Source organism: Rutilus rutilus (assembly GCF_951802725.1).
Source record: "Rutilus rutilus genome assembly, chromosome: 10".
NCBI classification, from domain to species: Eukaryota; Metazoa; Chordata; class Actinopteri; order Cypriniformes; family Leuciscidae; genus Rutilus; species Rutilus rutilus.
Genome location: NC_140215.1, coordinates 870,001 through 897,965, shown reverse-complemented (window position 1 = coordinate 897,965; position 27,965 = coordinate 870,001). Strand labels below are relative to the sequence as shown.

Sequence of the window (27,965 nt, the reverse complement as noted above, 5' to 3'; positions counted from 1 at the left end):
TACTGCACTGTACAAACCAACTTCAACATTTCTCACATTATCTCAGTTTATTCGCTATAGTTTAGAAAATGGTGATAAAATCTGAGCAGAACTCAGTTGATATTTGACTGGTTTTGTCCGTCCTTCTGTTAGACTGTCTCACACATGAATTATGTTGAATATCTGTCAGCTGTTAAATTTAACTACACAATTAGATAATACCAGTTTAGCTCAACCAATCACCAAGCAATGCTTCATTGTGTTCAGTCTGTGTGTAAAAAGAGCATTAGCAATTAAAGAAAACACACTTCAGCAAAACATGATCAGCTCAAAGTGTCTTTATCAATGTCACTGGTAGTCTCTGTATGAAGAGTTATTGGGTGTAAAATGTCACAGTTTACTTCATTTTGCTCTCCTCACTCACAGAAATGAACTGTAGTGTCCTGCACACGTAAAGAAATATCAAAAATGATATCTGGTGTCTGAATAATTTTTGGTTTCACTGTGTGTATACACACACACACACACACACACACACACACACACACACACACACACACACGTGACGTTCCTCTTGTTTAATTTCCTCTCCCACTGGTTGCCTTGGCAACATCCAGAGCTTGAAGTATATTGTAGATGGCATTAGACAAGCGTCTTTCATTCGCTCGCACTGAGTGTAAGCAAACAGCCGGTTTCTGTTTCTGCATCACAGTCACTTTCCTCTAACAACCGCATTCTGTCATTCATTCACACACACTTCCTCAGCTCGAGAGGGGGAATACAGTAACACTGGCCCCGTTACGCTGCCGTTCGAGAGGAGAAGAGAAGTGGAGGCCTTTTGAAGTCCTCGTCTTTCCTGCAGTTGAACAAACATAATGCCATCAGTCAGGAGATGTTCAACCCTCGGGAGCTCTGCTGTCATTTTACGTTTTCTTTTTTTTAGAATTGTTTACTTCACCGGAATGGTACGAACTTTGGTAAAGGGTTTGGCACTTGTTATGTGAAAAACAAAAGACAAGAAAAAATCACAGATATGGTTCGAAAGAGTTAAATGGCCCTTAAAAAATAGTCCCTCTTGTGCTCCTTGCGGAAATGAATTTCCTCTAGTGGAAGCGTTTGGTACTGCAGCCCGAAACAAAATTTTAATGAAGGTTAATTTTTTTAGATATCAATATCAAATTTGGAAACTTGTTTAGATTTGTGGCTTTGATTTTCTCGCAGTTTTAGAGTTAAACATGTTTTGGAACATATACATTTCATAAAAAAAAAAAAGTAAATAGTATTTTTATGCATATTTCATATCAATAAACGTAAAATTCTTTACATCTTCTAATGTCTTTTTAATTTTTGTAAATCACTTTTTTATACTTGTTTCACTTCTGCAATAATCTGCAGGTTTCGTCTTTAAAAAGAGACCGAACTTCAGTCTGTGATCCAAAGCGTTTGTCAAGTTTTGAGTATAAATGGTTTGTAACTACTGCAATAATTTAATTTAGTACCATGAAATCCCTTAAAAAGACAAAATATTAAATAAAAACCATTAATGAGCCAAAATATAGTGCATTAAAATCAAACAAAATCGACAATGTCTGACCGCCACGTGAGGTGTGTTATAAAAGACAGAAGCCTTTTAAATGTTAGGATGAGGGATCTAAGAGTGAAATCCCTGCTTTAAGACGTCTGATATCTAATTCGCCATGAATCAGCCGAACTTTGATTCGTGACATCAGTTTTTGTTAACCTGATTCTGCAGTAATCAGGTGTTTTATGAGAGCCTGGTGTTGATTGTGAAGGGGACATGACATTTCTTCATCGTTCACATTACCCAACATGCCTCTGCCATCATCGCAGTGCCATTTATAGAACACCAGCAGGCTGTAAACAGTGTTACCATGGCAACGCCACACACACACACACACACACACACACACACACACTGATAAAGCAAACTGATCCTCATCTGATGACAAATAGATGTTTAAAGCTCCACAACTCCTCGAGTCTCATTGGCTTTCACACCTGAGCTTTTCATGCAGAGTCCAGTTCGTTTGATCAGTGTGAATGATCTCGGACACACTGCGTGAACACAATGTGAGGCGACTATTTTAAACAATGCAAAAAAATGTATTCTAGTGCAAACATCTAAACATTCTGAAATCAAGATACATTTACTGGAGAGGAAGCAAAATGACTGCCGATATTAATAATTGTTTACTGAAAAATGCATCAAAAATAAGCGAGTATAGGCTAATGCTTAAAATAAGAAAAAGTATCTGCCACTGGAGTCAGAAATATAAACTTATTCAAAGGGAAAACAAGATTATTTTTCTGACCTCATTGATAGATATTTTTTGTTTATTTTAATCATAGTCTTTTTTTAATCATAGAAGATATTTTTTTCTTAATATCTTCAGTCATTTTGCTTCTCCAGTAAATGTATCTTGATTTAAGAATGTTTAGATATTTGTGGTGGAAACGAAGACAGAAACACTGAGGAAGAACATTTTTTTGTCTGTACACAATATCCCTAATCATTTCAGTCTGATCTAAATAATATGAACATCACTTTTCAGATTATTTAATGAGTGTCACAGTGTGATGCAGCTTTTCAAGTTATTGAGGAATGAAGCAGATCACAAAAATCTGATCTAAACCTGATGAAGACTCACAAAATATTTATTATTGATATTTAGTAGGCCTATATATATTTGTATGTTATGTATTATCTGCGTTTCGCCTTCATGCAACATTCAAATTCACGATCGCGTTGATTTTACCCGCGAAAATTCACAGAACAAATTTAAATGTATCCGCACCTTAAAATGATTATGAAAAAGACATTTTAGGACAAACTTTACTATTATAAGTGGACATCGGTGGAAAAATGTCCCCGTTTAATAATCTGTAGTGGATATTTCGTATGATCGTACGAAACTACACAGCTATGAATTTAATTTAATTTTTTTTAGAAAACAAATGAAGCCTTAAGGCTTAATTCTGTTCGGGTGTGTGAGCATACGAAAACAAATGAATGCAATAGTTTCCAAAGTCGCCACCAATTCGCCAAAATGTAACTGCCACGAGATTGTGTTGTATCTGTGATGTTTGACTAAACTGTCAATCAATTTTATGTGAATCCAGAGATGTTGACATAAAGTCTGTTTGACGGAGATGTCAGTAAATGTTGTTCTTCCCTCACACACACTAATGGAGTGTGTTTTACTGCTACTCCTGAGGCATTAATATTTCAGATACATCAGAGGTAAGTCAAGTTATTCTTGAGAGCAGAGCTTTCAGTCTTTTACCTGCTTCGGATCATTTGAGTGATAAAGCCTGAACCCATTGTGAACTTTGCGCGGGAAATGTTTCGCCCTCAAGCGAAATTACCGATCGTGTGGGTTCCGATCGATCACATTTCGCACCCGAACGGTAAATGTGACCACACCTTAAAGTCCTCATAATATCAAAATCAAAGTTTTTGGGCTTTTATTATGAATATGTTAGCCTTACTCTTATCTATAAGCTATAGTGCGCTCCAAAACAATTTCAAAATTCGCATCTAGAAGATATAAGCCTTCAAAACTCACAGTCTTTCACTTCTGCCAGGATCAATGATTTTGATGACATCACTCTGCGCTTCAGCTTCTCATCAGTTTTCCTGTCCAATCAAATGCTCTCTAGAATCTGAAGCTCCGCCCCCTACATTATAAACAGATGCTGAATCTGCGGCTGAAATCGGTCACTTGTTCACATTATTACTATTTTCTACACGGTGAGCGGCACACAGTGCACTATATAGGGGATAGGGAACGATGCAGACAGTGTAAATATGCTTTCTATTCACATTCCATTTTCCTGCACAGAATGCTATATTTTAAAGCGATATGGAGGAGATTAGGAGGAGAAATGGTTAGAGATTAGGAGGCTGAGCTGTGATATAAACTAAACACTATTGGCTAGTTTTAAAAAGGGGAGGAGCTCCTCGATATGCCCCGCCCTGTCTTCCTGTTTCAGTGGAAATTACCTCAACTCATTAAATAACGCTGATAAAATATTCTTTAAATAATATTTATAGAATGTTAATTTAACATTATTAGGCTAATGATATGCATTCTCATGAAACATTCTTTGGGCACGTCCATGTTCTTAAAAACGGGAAAATTTTTCCTTTGCGTTTTTGAAAAGTTTTGCGTAAAACGATTGTCAGAACGATCCCGTTCACAAGGATTCACAAAAACGATGTAAAACGCTGTATTCTGCTGACTTTTGGCCAGTAGATGGCGATGTCATGCCTGTAGACTGAACACGTAAAACACCACTTTCAAACATTCACGTTTTTGTAGTTTACTCGGAGACGATAACGGTGTAGTTATGAAAACTATATAAACTTTTTTTTTTTTTACTTTTCAAATCACTGTTTGCTCAACCTTTTTTTTTAAACATAATTTTGTTATCTGGGTATATATATTATGAAAAGCTTTATAATGTATTAGACATAAAGGCTTTAAGTCAAGTGTTACCTGTTTAAAAAATGCTTCAATGTCTGCATTTATTTTTAGCTTGGTATAAAACAAGCCATGCTGTGCAATAACGTGGATTTTTTTTTTTTATAAAGTCAAATTCTAGTGTACACTGTATAAATAAAAACATGCTGCGTCTTTATAGTTGATTGATTTAAAGGCATAACATGACGTAACACATTCATAATTAACTAATTTCAGAAGAACCTGATTACATTTATGGCTCATCATTTCTTTTTTTTTTTTCCTCTGTTTATTTTTTTGCTTTGGTTTTCTTTCTATTATTTTTTATTGATTGTTTTTCTTTTTTGTCTTTCATTTAATTTTGTTCAATTATTTTTCTCTTGCATTTTTTTCTATTTATTTTTAATTTTTTCGCTTTTTCCCTTTTACTTATTTATTTATTTATTTATTTATTTAATTGACATTCTCGGTGTGCAGATTAAAATGCATTTATTTTTAGCTTGGTATAAAACAAGACATGCCGTGCACTATCACTCACCCAATGCCTTCATTTCGGTCTACAGTCATACTAAAAAAACAACAACTTTTTTTTTTATGAATTTCACCTATAAAGCTACTCAGTTTTTAATAATTGTAAACATGTTCAGATACATTGAGTTATGTGTATATATGGCTTCACAGACAGAAACATTATTCAGGTATTTTAATCCGAGGTTTACAACAAATGATGTTTGAATCTTTCATCTGTTTCCAAACACAGACTGCAGGGAGAGTTATTATTATCATTTCAGGATTCAGGGATTCGTCTCTCGGGACGTTTCTTGTGTCTCGTGTGTTTCGACTCTCAGTCTGAGCGAGACGTTCATCGGTGAGTTTTCCATGATCTCTATCACACGCTGAGAGCTGTCTATATACAGGGATGAAGACTCACATGTTCTGACTCCATCCTGACAGATCTGAATAGTTTGAAAGTTTGAAGGTTAGACAGTGTTGTGAGGAGAGTTTCTATGCAGTTTTATAGCTGGTAAAATGGCTAGAAGAATAAAGATTTATCTGTCTATCTGTCTGTGTGTCTATCTATCTATCTATCTGTCTGTGTGTCTATCTATCTATCTATCTATCTATCTATCTATCTATCTGTCTGTGTGTCTATCTATCTGTATATCTATCTATCTGTCTATCTATCTATCTATCTATCCGTATGTCCGTCCTTCTGTCTGTCTGATATGTTTGTCATTGACATTACATTGTACTGTGTGTGAGATAGATAGATAGATAGATAGATAGATAGATAGATAGATAGATAGATAGATAGATAGATAGATAGATAGATAGATAGATAGACTGAGTGCTGAGGGTCAGATGTGTGCAGTGTGAGATGATGACTGGTGTGACAGAGACAGCTAGTGGTGAGATCTGGGAATTACAGTTTCAAACTAGTTTTACTAGTAAGCGTTTCTTGGTTAACAAGTGTCATCAGAAAGACCGAGCAGCTTTACCAGCGTAAACCAGCAACTCTTCTAATGTCTTTACATTCTGTGTGTGTGTGTGTGTGTGTGTGTGTGTGTGTGTGTGTGTGTGTGTGTGTGTGTGTGTGTGTGCATCTCGTTCTTTCAGATCCACTGAACTGTCTTTGTTTTATCAACGGCTTTGAGGAGATTCACACAGATATTCCTCATAGACTCCCACTGTGAGCTGTCTCTCTCTCTGCCTCTCTCTGCAGATGTGTGTGTGTGTGTGTGTGTGTGTGTGTGTGTGTGTGTGTGTGTGTGTGTGTGTGTGATGGGTCTTCAGTGTGTTACACACTCCTATGGTGCCTCTCTGCCCCTCTGTGTCTGTTTCTGTCGTTATTGGAAAGTTGCGCTTCTTTCCAGACACTTTTCCACTCGATCCGCTCTGTAGAATTCATTAAAAATGCTCTGTCTAAAAAATGTGAGGAATTTTGTTTTGTTCCTCTCACATCCTGATCCCTCCGTGCGCTGATATAACACACGACACGTTCAACATGTTAACTCACAAAAAAGGCCTAAATTTAACTCTGGTGCTCTAGGGGGATTTTTTTGTCAATGAAATTAATGTACTATATTTTGGTTTGATAATGTTTTTTATTTAATATGTTGTATTTTTAGAGGATTTTTTTTTTTTGGTACATTATATTTACGCTGTATTTATAATCCATTTATTCACTTTTTGAGCATAGACCTGAAAATCAAATTTACAACTTGTCTTAAACGGTCATAAATCTTGAATGCTTTAGAGCGACAGACTGAAGTTTGATCTCTTTTCAAAGACGACACTTGGCAGATTATTTCTGAAGTGAAAAAAGTGAACTTAAAAAAAGTTACGTGTATTGTCATGAAAAATTCACAAAAATACTAGTTTAAATTTTTATATGAAATATAAATGTTTAAAATCATGTTTTACTCTAAAACTGCAAGAAAATCTATACAAGTTGTGTTCCAAATTTGATCCTGATATCTCAAAACATGAGCTTTCAGTGAGATTGTGTTCGGCTGCAGTACCAGACGCTTCCACTAGAGGAAACTCATTTCCAATGTGCTCATTTTTGACTGCGAGGAGCACAAGTGTGACTTATTTTTTTACAGGACTATTTAACCTTTTCGAATCATGTCCATGATTTTTTTTTTTTGTGTTCACACAGCAAGTGTCAAAACCTTTACCAAGTTTCGTACCATTCCAATAAAGTAAACAAAAAAAATATATATATACAAAAAGAAAATTCTTTGGTCAAAAATGACCGACCGAACAGCACTACTGTACGAATTTTCATGTAGGCTATTACTTTCTGTACCAAGGTTGTCTATGATAGCCTGATTTTTAAGTGAAGGACTCGGGACGTTTTTACCGGGAAAATCAAAAGGATTTATTAGATTTTTTTCGCGTTTACGTGTGCTTGTTTGTTTATGTCAGAACTGTGTAATTCAAATATGGACATTTTATATGCAAATCAAAGGACTGTTTGAGAGACTGTATTTCATCACGGACACACAGCTGTTGAATCACTTCTGTCCCTGATTCTCTGAACCGTCGAGCCTCTTCTGCACACACAGTTTCAGCACAAACATCTGCAAATGTTTTTATTGAGAACATGTTGAGCTTTTAACTAACTTTTACTTGCTCACTGTGGTAAAACTGAAAGGTTTGTACTAATGACATCAGCAACACTTTCACAATGAGCAGCACAACTGTTTTCAACACTGATAATAATCATAAATGTTTCTTGAGCATCAAATCCTCATATTAGAGTGATTTCTGAAGGATCATGTGACACTGAAGACTGGAGTAATGATGCTGAAAATTCAGCTTTGATTACAGGAATAAATTACACTTTACTATATATTCACATAGAGAACAGATGATTTACATTATAATAATATTTCACTGTTTTTACTGTATTTCTGATTAAATAAATGCAGTCGTGGTGAACATTTTAGGTAGATTAAACATCTTTTCAACCAAATAATTTACATTTATATAAATCATCTGTACGTAGGTCAAACGTATGTAAATCATCTGTACGTAGGTCAAACGTATATAAATCATCTGTATGAAGGTCAAACGTATATAAATCATCTGTATGAAGGTCAAACGTATATAAATCATCTGTATGAAGGTCAAGCGTATATAAATCATCTGTACGAAGGTCAAGCGTATATAAATCATCTGTACGAAGGTCAAGCGTATATAAATCATCTGTACGAAGGTCAAATGTATATAAATCATCTGTTTGAAGGTCAAATGTATATAAATCATCTGTATGAAGGTCAAACGTATATAAATCATCTGTATGAAGGTCAAGCGTATATAAATCATCTGTACGAAGGTCAAGCGTATATAAATCATCTGTATGAAGGTCAAATGTATATAAATCATCTGTTTGAAGGTCAAACGTATGTAAATCATCTGTATGAAGGTCAAGCGTATATAAATCATCTGTACGAAGGTCAAATGTATATAAATCATCTATTTGAAGGTCAAACGTATATAAATCATCTGTACGAAGGTCAAGCGTATATAAATCATCTGTATGAAGGTCAAACGTATATAAATCATCTGTATGAAGGTTAAATGTATATAAATCATCTAATTTGAAGGTCAAATGTATATAAATCATCTGTACGAAGGTCAAGCGCATATAAATCATCTGTATGAAGGTCAAACGTATATAAATCATCTGTACGAAGGTCAAGCGTATATAAATCATCTGTACGAAGGTCAAATGTATATAAATCATCTATTTGAAGGTCAAACGTATATAAATCATCTGTACGAAGGTCAAGCGTACATAAATCATCTATTTGAAGGTCAAACGTATATAAATCATCTATTTGAAGGTCAGACGTATATAAATCATCTACCGGTATTTGAAGGTCAAACGTATATAAATCATCTATTTGAAGGTCAGACGTATATAAATCATCTGTATGAAGGTCAAATGTATATATAAAGATAAGATAATAAGATTTATGTTCATTTCATAAAGCATTATGGACTGGCCTTGTTTTGACAAGTTTTTCTGGTAACGCTTTACAATAATGTTCATTAGTTAACATTAGTTAATGTATTAATAACATTAATTAACCATGAGCAATACATTTGTTACTGTATTTGTTCATCTTTGTTAACGTTAGTTAATAAAAACTGCAACTGTTCATTGTTTGTTCATGTTAGTTCACAGTGCATTATCTAATGTTAACAAAATTTTAATAAAGTATTAGTAAATGTTGAAATTAACATGAACAAAGAATAATAAATGCTGTATACGTGCAGTTCATGTTAACTAATGTAGTTAACTAATGTTAACTAATGAAACTTATTGTAAAGTGTTACCGTTTTTTTCTCTGTGCTATTGATGAGTGATGTATAAAACTAATTCTGGCTGACAGGATGAGTTGTAGACTTCAGAAAACATGTTTGTCTTCATGGCAGAAAAAGATAAAGATGTCTGACTAAATGCAAGGCCTGTTTAAACTTCAATCTTTGACTAAAACCCTTTTTCTAGCTATAAAAACTCGACGCACTCTGTATAACAATAACATGTTAAAAGCCAGACTGATGTTTGTCAGATTCTACAGAAATAAATGAGAAAGTCCTTGTCAAAGAGACACATGAGAAAAACTTTCCTCGTCTCCATGGCGATGTTTTAAACTGGTGATGTCATCATTCCAGTCACGTATTCAGACTCTCCCAAGGGTTTCATTCTCCTCTGATGCCTTCAGATCTGAAGTTTGTCTTTACCTATTTCCACTGAACGTGTATTTGCAAAGCTTCTGTTGTGGCACTAAAGGAAGGAACTCAGCGTAATGAGGTTTAACAGCCGCTGTTTTCTTCAACGGATGTGCTTGAGATGAGGACGGAAGCTTGAGGCCTTTACAGGGAAATAATTAAAGGAATACCGTCTCAATTTAGTGTCTTTAATACAGTTTTATAATATTTATTATGTTTTGAAATGTTTTTTCCCCTAATTTTTCTTTAAAGTTTTAGTCATTTTGTTGTCTGCTTTTGTCAGTTTTATTAGTTTTTTTTTTATACTGAAAGCCTTTATATATAATGCATTATACAAATATTTTAATGTATTAATTATGCCCTATAATGTATTGAATGGTCTCATTAGAAAGTATAATGCATTAAAACTAGTACTATCAAATTGATTAATCACGATTAATCACATCTAAAATAAAAGTTTGTAAATATATATACATAAAAGTGTGTGAATGCCTATATATATATATATATTTACAAACTTTTATTTTAGATGTGATTAATCGCGATTAATCAATTTGATAGTACTAGTTTTAATGCATTATACATTCTAATGAGACCACACAGTGCATTATAAGGCATAATTAATGTATTAAAGTACTTTTATAATACATTATTTATCGGCTCGGGTAAGTATAAAAAACTAATGCATTAGAACTAGTACTATCAAATCGATTAATCGCGATTAATCACATCTAACAAAAGTTTGTAAATATTTTATATATATAAAAGTGGGTGAATATATATATGTGTGTATATATATATATATATATATATATATATATATATATATATATATATATATATATTTACAAACTTTTATTTTAGATGTGATTAATCGCGATTAATCGATTTGACAGTACTAAAACACATTTATCTTAATATTATATCTATATAAATATTTACCGTTTCATTATGAAAAGCTTTATAATGCATTAGACATAAAGGCTTTAAGTCAAGTGTTACCTGTTTAAAAAATGCTTGTAGTATTTTTATTTTAGCTTTTGTTTAATTATTTTTAGTCATTTTACTTCTTCAACTTTGACAAATTTGCCAACTTACAGAAATATTTAATAAAAAAAAGTTTATTTTTTTTTATTTCAGTTTTTTTATTTCAGGTAATTTTTTTAACGAGTTTTAATAACCAGTAGTAACACTGATGACTAATGACAAATTAATTCTTTTCAAAAGTTTTAACACATCTCAAAGGGAAAGGGGTGTGGAAGGGGTTAAAAGGTCTTGATCACATCAACACAAACTACTCAAGCCAATGATTACATCATCATCATCATCATAATGACCTTTGGTACAGTTACAGCTACTCAGTCCTGGATAAAATAACAAAAAAAAGTTCACTTATGCTCAGTTATTTTGAGCCTCGATCCAAAACAAACTCATTTTTTGCATGTTTGAATCCTCAGAGGACATCAGTTTATAATCTAAAGGCAAATAACCAATGAAAGACTGAAATACTCGTGCATTAGAATAAAGCTCTTGAAGTTACTGATGTTTTTGTCATATACAGAACTGTGAACAATCTGAAAAACTCTCAAAATCGAGGCCCTGAAAACACTGTTTCTGAGAATACCCTCGATTCTTTCTCCGGGTTTCCATTGACTGAAGCCATTTGGCCTGTTCTGAAAGGGTTTGTGATTCGGCTCTTCAGGATCCTTGGAGACGAAAGGCCAGTTTGCGGGATCATTCAGCTCTCGAGGCCTTGCAGCTCAGTCTGGTGATGCACCATGAATAGAGATTAGTCTGAACTGATACGATTCTCACCGTCTACATTAACCCTTCAACAACCTGTCAGTCAAAGCAGGAGATCAGTCAAATAATGATTGACATTTGAACTTATGTTCTGTACACTAATGAACCGGTCATGTTGGGGACTGCATTATGCCTGATATGTGAGTTATTATTATTAATAAACCAGATATCAGGTACAATGCACTCCACAACATGACATGCAAGTCAGCTTATAAATTAGTCAACTAATATTTTACATTTTAACTTATATTATTTGCATAATAATGTATTATTATTATTATTATTATTATTATTATTAAAATACCAGATAAAATATCAAGACATTTGAACTTGGATTTTTAATTTGAATTATTTGCATAGTAATAATAATAATAATAATACTTTTTATTATTATTAATATTATTACACTAAAAAAATCATATGATCAATAAGCTATGACAACATATGCTTTTACATTGCTTTAACTCATCAAAATAAGTTAACATAAGTTAAAATAAGTTATACAAGATTCAACTAATTTTTAAGTCAGTTTAATGTAATTTTAAACATCCAAGTTGATTGTACTTAATAATTTAATGCAGCAACTTTCTTACACTGTAAACAATTATTTTCATGATTTATCACAACTTTTTTCTTTTGTCAAATCAACAATATTTTTTTACAGTGTTACAGTGAATATTATTATTATCATTATTATTAGTCAACTTATAAATTACTCAACTAATGGTTGAAATTTGAACTTATTTCATTTACGCTAAATGACGTGGTCATGCTATGGTTTGCATGTATTAGAGACAATATGTGATAAATATATAAATATTAATATTATATTTGTATTTTAATGAAATTTATACAATAACAATAAAATAATAGTCATCATCATAATAATCATAACTATATTATAAGTCAGCTTAGCTTAGAGTTTCTGTTTATTAAACCAATCACCTTTGTTATATTAATGTCAATGTCAATGTCACTTTTATTTGTATAGCACTATTAAAACAACACATGTTGACCAACGTGCTTTACATCATCTCAGTAAGATAGACAATATAGACACAGAGTAAACTATAGTATAGACAATAGTAATAGAATAAAAATAATACAAAATTATCATGAAAAGGAAGAATAGGCCATGGCAAACAAATGTGTCTTAAGGTGTACTTTAAAAACATGTATTAATTTTTAGCAGATTTTGAGTTGTTGATCTCAAGGTTCTTCCTATCTGATAAATAAGGCGGTGCAAGGCCATGAAGAGATGTATACACCAATAAAAGAAGTTTAAAATCAATCCTATATTGTACAGAAAGCCAATGTACAGACGTTTTCACGTTTTTTAATATTCGTTAATAATCTAATAACATTAATAAAAGTTTTTGCAGTCGCAGAATAGATGCTTGACGATTAACTCAATTGTTTACTTTAAACGAACTCATAAATGTAACTGGTAAGTTAACTTACTTTTTTAAGTTACAGTGTCGGGAGGGGGAGGGGTTTGGGGGAGGGGGAGTTGGAGGGGGAGAGGTGAATCCCTGAATCCCTGCTGGTGACGTCACGCGCGTGCACTTACTGTGAGTGAGTCAGTCGGTGTGAGCTCGCTCGCGGAGTCAGCGTTCCCGTTACCCGTTAAACTCTCAACACAGTTGATGTGACTCCTGCAGAAGTGCTGGAACGCTTGAAAAATGGGTAGGTGAATTTATAAACCGAGTTTATTAAATACTTTCACGCTGTAGTTTGAAAGTTTGAGCGTTTTTCCCCCCTCAGACTGTGACAGTTAGTTAGTTTACCTCAGAACGGACGCGCGCGCGACTGTTGTTGGAAATATACGTCTTTTTTCCGCTTTGTTTCTGTAAAGTCTTTGTATTTCTTTGTATCTGACACAGTTCGAGAGTGGTCGGCATTACTCTAGGTAACTGAGCAGCTCTGAGAAGTGAGATTATGGATTACACTAAAGAGATTTGATTTCCTAACAACCGCATCTCATGTCAGCTATAAACAAGAGTAGACTGAAGTTAACGGTGTAACACATTGCAGTCTGACAGCAGTTTGCTATTTTGTTTTGTTGTGCCCAGCTAACAAAAAATATGTTATTAGAGCGTTTTTTGCTAACGTTCCCATTACGTAATAAAACATTATTTCTGAATGTTCTCCGAACGTTCAAACCGGCCATTTAAATGTTTACATTTATTTGAATTAATTTTTTTTTTTTTTTTTTAATCTTGGTTATTCAAACGTTAAAGAAACATTAGATTGTATCATTCTTCAAATATTTTGGAAACATTACTTTTTAATGTTCTCTGAAGAACGTTCTGAAACAGTAAAAAAAAAAAAAACAAAAAAAAAACTTACAAACATCTTAAACCGTTTCAGAAAAAATATAGTCCATGAACGATGTATAGGCTAAATAATGTTTTTTGCTAACGTTTTGAGAACATTATTAACTTTGAACGAATTAACGAACGTTCTGTTAATGTTACTGGAAGAAAGTTTGTTCTTCGTAAATTTGAGAGAACCTTGCCGGAACGTTCTCTGTCAGCTATAGGCAAACAGTGTTTTCTTGCAATTCTGTTTGAAAATTGAATTTTCCGTTCATTTGAGTTCGATCTACGCTTAATCCATCTTATTAGGATCGTTTTTAATGAGCAAATGCAAACCCAGTTTGGCGAAGAAAATCCTAGACCTGCATGTGCTGTTTCTGTGCATCTATAACTCAATCAGTGGTTCTTCTAATCTGGCTTTGCTTTAGTTCACAGGGTTTACATTGAACATCCAGCAACCGCATTGTTAACCATACAAAGAGTAATATGATTTACATAATGGGATTTTATCGATGGTTTTTGAGGGGTAGTTGGGATAGCCATCCTAGGTGAATGACTTTCTTCTTTCAGACAAACACAATCAGAGTTATATATATATAAAAAAATATCCTGTCTCTCAAGCTTTATAACGGGAGTGAATAGTAACGTTATTAACCTTTATTACTTTAAAGGTTATTACTTTATTAAGGCCTTTATTAAAACCCGGAGCCGTATGGATTACTTTTATGATGGGTGGATGCACTTTGTTGGGGTTCAAACAGGGTTCGTACAAAGGGCTTGAATTATTGAAAGACAATATATGTGAAATTAGAGTTTAATTTTATTGATAAAACAATATTTTAACACAAAATCAACGCTGCAACCCGTCTGATGTAGATATAAAGGCATTTCGCATGGTTATGAGCGTGATATTGCTGATATAAATATCCGAGGATATGATACATCTTTCATTCTTCAGGTCAATCATATATTCATGGGAGAAAAATCAGTTTGAATAAGGAAAGCGATATCTTTGTCATAGAATCCTATCAATGGTTAAAGTTTCCACAGTCATTGCATGTGCTGCACTTTATTTGTTCCATTTTGTTTTATTAGTTTATTTTTGTTTATCTGTTTACCTTAAGATATTGTTTGATAAGTAAGATCTCTGATTGCAGTCCTCGGAAACCAGAAAAGTAGTGCTTGAAAAGTCCATGAATATAATTTCATTTTACAGCGTCTGTACGAACCCTTTACTCCCATTATGGATATTTTTTGGGGTAAATTAGGGTGAATTAACCCTTTAAGGGCATCACAACCTGTCATGTAATCACCCGTTTAATTTGACAAGCTTCTACCAAGTGACAGATGAATTTAGTTTGAAAGAGTTCGGTAGGATGCACAAACTTTGACAAGAACAGCAAAAGAAATGAGAGGATTTTCTCTTCCCTTTCAAATGTTGTCAAGTGTGTTAATGCACAGTTATGCGTTTCTTTGCACTCCGCATTGTTTTGCCTGCTGTCTCTGACCCATCCGTCTCAGCGTAAAGTCTTGTGTAATATGTCCTGCAGATGTTTGAGTAGATGTGGAGGAGAATAGTCTGTATTGTGAGTTTCCACTCTGAAACGGGCAGATGAGGAGAGAGGCGCCACTTCCACGGATGTTTACCAGTATTTAAAAGCTCCCAAATGAATTATGGGCTTTGGGACAGTGAGAAGGGCTGTGGGCCAGATGGGCTCTCGCGCTGAGACGAGGATAAACGCTCTCGCCGGCTCTGCTCACGTTCAGACCTCAGGAATCTGTCTCTGCACTTGGTTATACGATTATTAACCTGTTTTTAGTTTCAGCACAATATCATTTGTTATGCAATATTGCAGTGTTTATTATGAATGATTTACAGGTGCACATCATGATTGGGTTTAAGTCCCACTGAAGTGTCTTGGAACGCGCAGCTTTGTTTGATGCGTTGATAAAATTTCCACTGAAACAGGAAGCTAAGGCGGGACATATTGAATGGCTCCTCCCCCTTTTCAAATAGCCAATAGTGTTTAGTTTCCCTCACAGACTGACAGATTCAGTAGTGGAGGATTCATTCATTTCATTCTTAACCAGCGTACAGTTGGAAAACGGAATAAAACTAGAGCGTTTGAGCAACCGAACACACACTCCAACACACACTGCTCAGTGTCTGTCAGCGGTCACTGTGGTCAGGTGGTGTTTATATCAGAGGGGGCGGAGCTTTAGATTCTAGAGAGACAGAAGATTGGATAGAAGATGTGATGAGACGCGGTGATGTCATACAAATCCCTGATCCATTTTAGCAGAAGTGAGAGACTGTACGTTTTGAATCTCCTAAATGCTAATTTTTGTCATTGTTTTGGAAGCTTATTCATAACCTTAAGGGCGAACATATTCATACTAAAAGATAAAAAACTTAAATTAATATTTCAGGGGGCCTTTAAATGGCTCATAATCTTGAATCAGAATAAGTTCCTCTCGCAGCATCTCTTCTCTGATGATGTGGGCGGGGCTATAACCTGTCACTCACATGAGATCAGCCAATAGCAAACCACAACCATCCAATCAATTCCCCATCAAGCCCCGCCCACATTTGTTCTTGTTCCAGAAGCGTTTCACTCGGATATACGACACAATAGAGGAGAAAAGACTATTGCAACTTCTATTTCATGGTGACTTTAAAGCAACACTAAAGATAATTTTTTACCTTAAAAAAATGTTTCCAAAATGGTTTCAGTGGTTCATCAAGTCGTAACGGGGTGAACGGCACTGCTGCAGTCGCTTTGCGGCCCTATATCTGCTATAACCACACTATGCAAGTTTGCCAGATCGGGTCGCGCTTCTGTAGTTCTAATGAGACATAAGAAAACTACAAATTTTACTTGCTTTACGGCAAGCGTTACAATAGTCATTGTTTTGTTTTTCTTCCTTTCTGATGTCGCAATACATCATGCTTTCAACGTACTCAACCTTGTTTGTGGACATCGTTCAATCCAAAGCCGGTGCTGGGTGAACAAATAGCGTGCGTGTGACGGTAGGCTAAATGATTTACTACAGCGGTAATGGACAATTCCGCTTCCAACCTGTAGGGGGAAGAGTGCTTTGGTGTTGCTTTAAAGCAAAAGTTCAGTTCAGTCATCAGTTTCTCACCTCAGTGTTGTTTCCAAACCTGAATGCTGTTATTTAGTCTTTGGAAAACAAAGGTAGATGTTCTGGAGGAGCTTCATGCAGCTCTTGGAGATTCGTCCAAAACAAGAAAATAACAACTTACAGGTTTGGAATGACATGAGGTTGAGTGAATGTGCTGGATTATTGCTTTAAATGCTCACGCTGATAACTTGCAAGACCAACATCTTGTTTTTATTTACTCTTTGAAGTATTTCCTCGTTAAGTCGACGTGGTTTCATCGCTTGTTTTTTTTATGGCATGAACTGAGGCCTGTGTTTGTTGAGTTCTCCAGAAATGTTGGGAGGAAACTGGCAGGAGTGAAGAAGCAGACACGGACCGAGTGGGTTTCGATTCAAGCCGTCGCAGCTGACAGTATGAGGATGCGTGAGAGCTTTGGTTTGTTCTCGCTCACAGCACTGGCTCTGTGTGTGTAGTTCATCGGCCTCGTCTTTGTGTGACTCCAGAGACTGTTGTCGTGAGGTCTGGAGACCCTGAAGAGGAGAAAGCAGTGAATGAGTGATTCCTGCACTGCAGCTGCATGCTATAGTTACACAAACCCACTTACTGTTACACTACTGATAGACGTTTGATTCTGTGGATATTTTTCTGATTTTTACAAATGGCTGCTTTTGTGTTTCTCACAAAATAATGAGTGAATTTTAGTGGGGCAACGGATCACAAATTTACGGTTTTTGAGCCACGGATCGGATCATTTGGATTAGCACAAAAATGTAATATGTATAACTAACTTTGTAACTTTGCTTTTCATTTATCACCTGAAGGTCTTCGATACCACATCAAAACTGATAAAGTTCAAACACTGTTAAAAACAAGTGAACAGTCAGTAATAAAATAAGAACAAATACACAAATTACAAGCAGAGATTAATACTAAATAACAAAGTTACAAAGTCTAACAGTAGTGTTCAGGGACAGAAATTAATAATTAAATCTAAATGTAAAATAACACTTTGTTCACTGTAGAAATTAAATAGAGGTTCATCTTTGTTAAAGCTGTATTTTGATTAATATTAATGACACAGACAACAGCAGGACTATTAGGCTGCTGTCACTTTAAGACCGATTTTACTGAAAAACATCCGGTTTCTTTCTCAACTGTTCACTGATGACAGAACTGTGAGAATACTTGCTGAGACGAGCGTTTAGACATTATTGTGTGTGTGTCCGTTCAAGGGCAAGGAAACGCGAAAGAGGAAAATCAATTCGGTGTTTGAGCGCTGTCTGAAACACCTCTCTCTCTCTGGGCCCTATTTTAGCGATCTGAAACGCAAGTAACTTTGTGGGCGGATCTCGGCGGGATAAATGACTCTTGCGCCCGACGCAAATCTAAAATGTGTTGGTCTGAAGCAGCTTCATTACTCATAGGTGTGGTTTGGGCGTAACGTGAAATAAACCAATCAGAGCGTCATCTCACATTCCCTTTAAGAGCAGGCGCGCTTGTTCCATGGCGGATTGCTATTATAACGGCGGATTTGCCAGGAGCGGTTCACAGCCGAGGAGACCGACGTTCTCGTCAGGGCCGTAAAACACAGAGAAGTGACATTGGGGATGGAGAAACACACCCAAATTAGCTTCGCTTAAACAGGCGTATGATAATTTGGGTAAATGTGTAAGCTAGATTTATGCCTATTTTTTCACCTCTTCATGGACACCACAATGATTTCCCTCGATTGTTAATATTGTTCCTTGTAATAATATATGGTTTTCTAAAAATGAAAACTGCTTCTTCTGTGTGTAGATGAGAGAAGCAAAGTGTGTGTGTTGTACACACGCTACATTTTGGCCAAGCATGCGCCCTTAAAATAGCATCTGAATAACATGCGCAACGCGTCACTGACTTTAGACGAGGTTTCTCCTGGTCTGTGGCGGAATTGTTTTCTGAAACTGCAAAATAGCACCAGGGAACGTTTGCGCCGGAACACGCCTCCTCTTTTCGCTGAACCGCCCCCGGGAGCGCAAGTTCATTCCCTAATTTACCGACGTGCGTCTGTGGAGGGAAAAGTCTGCTGTGTGTCGGGTGAGAAATAGGAATAATACATGCGTCGCTGTACAAAGTCAGTTGCGCTGGGTGCGAGATAGGGCCCACTCTCTCTCTCTCTCTCTCTCTCTCTCTCTCTCTCTCTGTCTCTCAAAACCCATCCAAATGATAAACTCACTCTAAAATGGTTCAATTTAGCAGTTAATCCGCGAATATCACGCGTGCCGAACCGTGGGGCGCTGATCCGTTGCACCCCTAATGCATTTCCAACACGCGTGGTCATGTAAACGCGTTAACCCGTTTTCTATTATCGGTCATAAACGGCTTAAGAATAAACCGATCGACAGAGTTTGATTTTTGCCCATTACCCCGATTTCGCCCGATTTTCGTGAAGTGCGCAGGTGTGATACGCGAGAGCAAAGCGTTCTTAAGCACATCCAGCCACAGCGAGTGTTTTCGGTAGGGAAGGAGAAATATATCGCAAACTTCGACTTTTTGTGCAGCCAAAGGACAAGTGAGTCTTAGAATGAGTGCAAGACACTGTGAAATACTCTGGGGTTTTAATGCTTTATTTAACATCCAACCTGTTCCAAACATCCAAACACATGGATGCTTAACTTTCGAGCAGTCCTGTAATCGCGGTTTACTTGCAGTGCTAGGCTATTGATTTGCATGGAAACTGGTAAAATCAGGTTATTTTAATCAGTTGATTTATCAGCGTATTGGTGTGCATGTAAACCTGCTCAATGTTTGTGCAGTGCGGGATTTCAGGGTTAATTCACTTTGCTTGATTCAAATGGCAACTCTTTTTGACAAACTCTTTAAAAGAACTGGTTCATACGAGTCATTTATAATTGAATCCGAATACAGATCTTGCGTGTGTTTGTGGTTGCGTGCAAAGACATCGCATTAGAAAAGTTTGACTATTGTGGTGCACGAACACCGACCAATGTTTAGCTTTTATGTGCAGTTTAGGGTTAAAAAGGAATACATTTTTAAATATATTGGCATTACAAAACAGTTACTTTAAATTGTAATAATATTTCAGAACTTTATTGTTTTTACTGTATTTTCTGGTCAAATAAATGCAGAAGAGACTTCTTTCAAAAGCATAAAATGTTACAGACCCCAAATTAATTATTAGTGGTGCACGATATATCGGCCGCCGATATAATATCGGCCGATATGGTCATTTTTTTACACATCGGTATGGTTCCGATGTCAAAATATGGCCGATGTGAACAGGCCGATATTTAATGTGTGAAGCTGAAGAGGTTGATGTGAGAGAAATACACATTTCATACAGATGACATAAGCAGAGAACAGTCTGTTTTCTTTCATTTTGAATTGTTCTGTTTAAAAATAGAAGTTTCAAGCTTTCTATATATGTCTCAGGTCTGTGAGGCAGGTAGGTTTCGGTTCATTTATGAGACGCGCTCCAGGTTCACGCGCCGTCGCCTCTGTCCTGATTAAATATTTTCTAGTATATTTACTTTTTATTTATTAAATCCAATTCAATTCGTTGATGAAACATTGATCAAAATTAAGATACAATTAGGTTTCGGTTCATTTATGAGACGCGCTCCAGGTTCACGCGCCGTCGCCTCTGTCCTGATTAAATATTTTCTAGTATATATACTTTTTATTTATTAAATCCAATGCAATTCGTTGATGAAACATTGATCAAAATTAAGATACAATTAATACAAAACGAAATTAAATTTAAAGACAGGCTTTGTGCTTTCTGCTTGAGGTCTCTGTGAAAGTTTTAAAGCAGTTTTTAAGTGCCGAGAGCGCTCACGTCCGTAACATTGTTAATGCAGTCCAGTGCGACTTATGTTTTTTTCCTCCTCATGACACATTTTTGACTGATCGTTTTTTGACTCGTAGATATTTGAATATATTGCTTGATATATGATACCCATTCGAATTTGATTTTTCTCAAAAGTGACAGCGCGTGTGATTTGTGGATTCTGATAAGCGCGAGTGGAGAAACAGGCGTTTATTTATTCATTCTCAGTGTTGAGAAACGTAGCCTTCATGTGTTATTGTGTTAATAATAACTAAAGTAGCCTACCTAATTATGTTACATATTTAGTTTGTATGAAAACTATCGCGTTCGTTACTTATGGATTAAAAAAGTAGGCTACCGGTGCTGCGCGAGCTCTCTCTCACAAACACGGACGCGCGCACATAGAGAGAGAAGATAATTGTAAAATGAAAACGGGCTAAGCAGAAAGCACTATTTTTCATGTGTTATTGTGTTAATAATAACTAAAGTAGCCTACCTAATTATGTTACATATTTAGTTTGTATGAAAACTATCGCGTTCGTTACTTATGGATTAAAAAAGTAGGCTACCGGTGCTGCGCGAGCTCTCTCTCACAAACACGGACGCGCGCACATAGAGAGAGAAGATAATTGTAAAATGAAAACGGGCTAAGTTTAAATTTTGTTCTTGCTTGTTTGTTTTTTTCTGTCAAAATGTCAGAAAGCATTTTGTATTATCCATCCGTGTTTTTAAAATTCGTTAAATGACGGACGTTTTACTGTTAACACAGCCCATATGTCGGATTCGTCTTATAGCCTACTTGTTATTATTTTTAGAATAAGTGATTCGTTATGCTATTATTGGACTCCTGTCTATTCATTGTCAACTGTTTTCTATAAATATGTTTGTATTGGCTAACATTTATTCAGCTGCGTGTCCTGTTTAAAATGTGCAATGTTCAAACGCAAAGACAGTCACAAGAAGCCCTTTTCCCTGTGGTATTTTTTAGAATAATATTTGGATATTGGAATAATAAATGAAGTAGCCTATCTTAATTGTACACATGTTCCTGTTTTTTTTTTTTTTTTTTTACTGTTTTCTAAGGGTTTCTTAATTTTAGACAAGTTGACCAGCACACATTATATGCAATGCAATGTGTGTATGTGTGACATATTTTGCACACAGGTAAAGGTGCCCAATATCAGTCATTTCTAAAGTAAAAAAAATGTGTTTTGGAAAATAGCTCTTTATTTGATAATCATTAAAATTTGTTTTCTATACAGAGATATCGACATCGGTAAATATCGGTATCGGCCATAACAGCAATATTAATATCGGTTATCGGTATCGGCCACAATTTTCACATCGGTGCATCCCTATTAATTATTTAACAATTCAATTATTATAATTGTTTTGTGGACTGCATTGTAAACTATCACTATTTCTTTGAACCTTTTTATGATTCCTTTTTTATGTAAAGCACTTTATTTGTACTATATAAATAAAATGTTATAAAATATAATGTGCTGTATAAATAAACTTGCCTAAAATTGAGTCCGAACCGATCTCACCAGTCAGAGTCTGAACGACAGCTTCAGGTCTCTCTGTAGCTGTTCTCGTTCTCTTGTGGACTGTCATTTTTTAAGCACGACATAATGGACTCCTGGAAAGATTTAGTCACTTTTAAGCATTTACATTTCGCCTCAGTGTTTACACCATCCAGACCAGCATGAGCAACATATTGGCTTGTAATGAAATGTTTTGATTTGATTCACAGGAGAGTTTATATATTTAAAATCTCTGGGTGTGTTTGTATTTATGTTGTTTGATTTGGTGGTGGTTTCATAATCTGTCAAGTTTTGCAGGAAAGTATGTCATCTATTTGTCAGAAGTAATTTCTGTCTTGTGTCGGTTGATGACTCTCTCCGGCGACGTGCCAGTGTGGTTTTCCTAAATCCGAATTCATCCCATTTTCTTCCATAAGCCATGTTTCTTGTCTTGTTGTGCGTAACGGTTCATCCTTTGTTCCAAAGAAAAACGCTGTAATCTTTTATCAAAATGCTCCACCTCTGATATTCTCCTGACCTTGCAGATTCGTAACACCCACTTTGTTTCAATAAATTCCTGATGGATAAAATCAAGATCCTCCTCCTTTTTCTGTTGAAGATTCTGTTTTGAAAATACATCTCATTATGGGAGTTAAATGGATTGCAAATGGCATTTCATGTTGACTTTTTAAAAGAGTTAATTCACCCAAAACTGAATTTACCCACTCTCATGTTGTTCCGAACCATTGACCGTAAAAGCAACTACCACTTTGTTGCTTCAAAAAGTTCAGAGATCGTACGCATCACGTTTGAGCTTCTCAAGAACCAATGAGGTTCATTCTCGTGTTACGCATCACGTTTGAGCTTCTCAAGAACCAATGAGGTTCATTCTCGTGTTACGCATCACGTTTGAGCTTCTGCAAGAACCAATGAGCTTCATTCTCGTGTTACGCATCACGTTTGAGCTTCTCAAGAACCAATGAGGTTCATTCTCGTGTTACGCAGCACGTTTGAGCTTCTCAAGAACCAATGAGCTTCATTCTCGTGTTACGCATCACGTTTGAGCTTCTCAAGAACCAATGAGGTTCATTCTCGTGTTACGCATCACGTTTGAGCTTCTCAAGAACCAATGAGCTTCATTCTCGTGTTACGCATCACGTTTGAGCTTCTCAAGAACCAATGAGCTTCATTCTCGTGTTACGCATCACGTTTGAGCTTCTCAAGAACCAATGAGGTTTATTCTCGTGTTACGCATCACGTTTGAGCTTCTCAAGAACCAATGAGCTTCATTCTCGTGTTACGCATCACGTTTGAGCTTCTCAAGAACCAATGAGCTTCATTCTCGTGTTACGCATCACGTTTGAGCTTCTCAAGAACCAATGAGGTTCATTCTCGTGTTACGCATCACGTTTGAGCTTCAGCAAGAACCAATGAGCTTCATTCTCGTGTTACGCATCACGTTTGAGCTTCTCAAGAACCAATGAGCTTCATTCTCGTGTTACGCATCACGTTTGAGCTTCTGCAAGAACCAATGAGCTTCATTCTCGTGTTACGCATCACGTTTGAGCTTCAGCAAGAACCAATGAGCTTCATTCTCGTGTTACGCATCACGTTTGAGCTTCTCAAGAACCAATGAGCTTCATTCTCGTGTTACGCATCACGTTTGAGCTTCTCAAGAACCAATGAGGTTCATTCTCGTGTTACGCATCATGTTTGAGCTTCTGCAAGAACCAATGAGCTTCATTCTCGTGTTACGCATCACGTTTGAGCTTCTGCAAGAACCAATGAGCTTCATTCTCGTGTTACGCATCACGTTTGAGCTTCTCAAGAACCAATGAGGTTCATTCTCGTGTTACGCATCATGTTTGAGCTTCTGCAAGAACCAATGAGCTTCATTCTCGTGTTACGCATCACGTTTGAGCTTCTGCAAGAACCAATGAGCTTCATTCTCGTGTTACGCAGCACGTTTGAGCTTCTGCAAGAACCAATGAGGTTCATTCTCGTGTTACGCATCACGTTTGAGCTTCTGCAAGAACCAATGAGCTTCATTCTCGTGTTACGCATCACGTTTGAGCTTCTGCAAGAACCAATGAGCTTCATTCTCGTGTTACGCAGCACGTTTGAGCTTCTGCAAGAACCAATGAGCTTCATTCTCGTGTTACGCATCACGTTTGAGCTTCTGCAAGAACCAATGAGCTTCATTCTCGTGTTACGCATCACGTTTGAGCTTCTGCAAGAACCAATGAGCTTCATTCTCGTGTTACGCAGCACGTTTGAGCTTCTGCAAGAACCAATGAGCTTCATTCTCGTGTTACGCATCACGTTTGAGCTTCTGCAAGAACCAATGAGCTTCATTCTCGTGTTACGCATCACGTTTGAGCTTCTGCAAGAACCAAGGAGGTTTTACTGTGCAGCGTAGCGCTAAAGAAACAAATGTGGCATGATGTGTCCTGCTTGGTTATGACTCCTATAATCTTCTCCCAAAAGTAGTTCACTGGTCCTGTCCATCATGTTTATTTGTTTCTCTTCATAATCACAGTGCACACAAAGAGGAGCATTGTGAATTGTGATATGAAATGATATGGAAGCGGCAGTGCCGAGTGGGAGTGCTTGCTCAAGCATGGCCAATTTCCCTCACATTTGGGCATCAAAGAACCATTCAGAAGACAAGAGGGGCAAGAGCGAGTCGAATTTGCGGCCCTGCCCTGAATCGTTTCAGAGCCACATGATGGAGCTAGCAAGAGCTCAAGTGTTTGTCAGAGCTTTGTAAATTAGTGCTACTGAAAGCTCCAGACTTCAGTGGTTTGGCCTTTCCAATCCAAATGTCAGTGAAAAGGCTTAAAGGGCATACCTGTTATTTATGATGAACATCTCAATAGAAAGATCAACCTCCTTTATTTGCATTTTTTTATTTTTTTTATTTAAAGATCCCCTGTGGTGAATATCAGGTTTGTAATGTAGTTTACATGTCTATGTGGTGTTTTTAATATGCTCTATGACAAACCATGTGCAAATTCATCAGTCAACACCATTGCAGTGTATTTTCTCCTAATTTGGATAATATTCATGGATGATACTGATTCAAGCTATTTTAAGGCATAAAGAAATTATTTTCCCAGGTCAAAATGTAATTTTGAAGATCAAAGATGAGTTTTAAGGGATAAAATGATTGACTATAAGAATACATACTGGGACTTTAAGAATACATTTTTGTCAGTTTCATCAGTGAAGATGATTTGGGATGTTTTTCCCGCAAATGTTTGGCATTATGTAATGTTATTAAATAGAATGGTTGACTGCTGTCAAGACCTTGAAAATATCCTTCATTAGGCCTAATAATGTTCAAACTTTCAGGAAGAGTTTTTAAATAGGTTTTTATTTTATTTGTTTTTATCTGAAATAGTGATATTCGTATTTATGCTTTAGTTTGCGATGAACGTGCTGAAACTATTCACATTACATTACAGCACATATTCGATGTACATTTTTTCCATTTAGCATTGCTGTACTATTTTGATGTGGATTGTATCGATGGAAAACTGTGCAAAATAAATCCATATGTTTTTCCCGGCTGACCTATTTACATTGCTGTACGTCAAGAACAGAAACCAGGACATAAAGAATATGTAAACAACAATCAGTCATTTTTAGGTTTCTGGGTCAGCGCTAGAGAGTATCAAGCTTTTGATTAGACATTTCAACAGCTGGTAGAAGACCTGTCAATCATGTGAATGGAAGGATGTGATTGGGTCCTGCATTGAGGGTTGGACTCTGATTGGATGAGTATCATTCAAAGTTGTAAAGTAGCTGATAAACATCATACAATCCTCTTTATTTCACATTATCCAATGTTTATTCATCCTCCTGATAGCTGTGATAATGTTTATCACTGTAAACATTTATTTTTGTAAATACAATACTATTTATATTAGTACAGTATGTTTTACAAGAAAATGTTTTTTCTACTTCAAAATTTCAGGTTTAATTAATGTGTTGCTTGCGATTTCTTTTTCTTTTTCTTTGTAATTTTTAATTCACTTTACTAGCAATTTCTAAGTGAAAATAGTTTCTGCACCAATTTTTTCCGTGATAGAAAAATGTTGACACATTTATTACTCATTTTAAACGTCATTTGTGGGGAATGTAGTGTCGTTTTCCTGTTATCTGCTGTGCTACGTTTCTTCAGTGTGTTCTTCCTGGCTGGAACTCAAATCCCTGCATGAAATGATATCTCTCCTCCTTTGCTCATATTTCTTGGCTTTGGGCTTTTCAAAACATGCTACGTCGTTTGAAGTGAAAGACCCTCAAGTAGTCGTGATCTTTCTGAACCCCAACTGCACTCATTTGCCACAGAAATAAATAGGGAAGCTTTTCCCCCCACATTTCCGTGGTCTTGGTTTGAACTGTCTGAGTGAAAGTTATTGGGAATGTGGCTTTAAAGGGAGTCGAAAGGCCTGAAGATTTTGGCAGTGGGCCTGTGGAGCTCATTCAAGACTTCACAGATAGCTCTTTGTGCTCCGCTCATTTACTGTCGCTGCTAGTAGACAAAAGCCTCTGAATCTCTTCATTTGGCCACCGAGGAGCCCTTAACATGTGAATGGCCTGATGGAATCGCCACCGACTCTCAATTCACAGCCGCAATAAGAAACACAAGCTTAAAACTATAGGTTTGTTTCTGGAGAAAATGAGAATGCATGCCTGTGTAGAACTTGGTTGCCTACTGTTTTAAGTCACAAGAGTTCATGCACATGTCTCTGCACTTTAAAAAACTCTGGATTTTGTGTTGTTTTCAACCCAAGGGTTGGGTAAATATAGGACAGAAATTGGGTTGTTTATTTAGCCCAGCATATTGGGTTGATTCATTTTTACTATAGTACTATTTTTATTTTTATTTTTTTATTATTTTAATACTTGAGTTAATGTTATGGATTAACTTAAAACCAGCGATAAATAACTCAACCCCTGGGTTGTTACGTCTGACCCAGGATCTGGGTAACACAAAAACTACCCAAACACTGGGTTGTTACGTCTGACCCAGGATCTGGGTAACACAAAAACTACCCAAACACTGGGTTGTTACGTCTGACCCAGGATCTGGGTTACACAAAAACTACTCAAACACTGGGTTGTTACGTCTGACCCAGGATCTGGGTTACACAAAAACTACCCAAACACTGGGTTGTTACGTCTGACTCAGGATCTGGGTAACACAAAAACTACCCAAACACTGGGTTGTTACGTCTGACCCAGGATCTGGGTTACACAAAAACTACTCAAACACTGGGTTGTTACGTCTGACCCAGGATCTGGGTAACACAAAAACTACCCAAACACTGGGTTGTTACGTCTGACCCAGGATCTGGGTTACACAAAAACTACTCAAACACTGGGTTGTTACGTCTGACCCAGGATCTGGGTAACACAAAAACTACCCAAACACTGGGTTGTTACGTCTGACCCAGGATCTGGGTAACACAAAAACTACCCAAACACTGGGTTGTTACGTCTGACCCAGGATCTGGGTAACACAAAAACTACTCAAACACTGGGTTGTTACGTCTGACCCAGGATCTGGGTAACACAAAAACTACCCAAACACTGGGTTGTTACGTCTGACCCAGGATCTGGGTAACACAAAAACTACCCAAACAGT

The 27,965-nt window shown here is 36.3% G+C and overlaps 1 protein-coding gene across 2 annotated transcripts in view; it reads left to right on the top strand.

The window, feature by feature from the left end:
• Nucleotides 1-13,061: 13,061 nt before the first annotated feature.
• Nucleotides 13,062-27,965, top strand: part of gpm6bb (glycoprotein M6Bb) — a 44,712-nt gene continuing 29,808 nt past the window's right edge. The window contains exon 1 of one of the 2 annotated variants that reach the window (XM_084421948.1): nt 13,062-13,199. In XM_084421948.1, coding sequence (XP_084278074.1) covers nt 13,196-13,199 — 4 coding nt within the window. In that variant the 5' untranslated portion in view covers nt 13,062-13,195. The remainder of the gene's footprint in view (nt 13,200-27,965) is intronic. The other variant, XM_084421949.1, reaches the window with a different exon arrangement.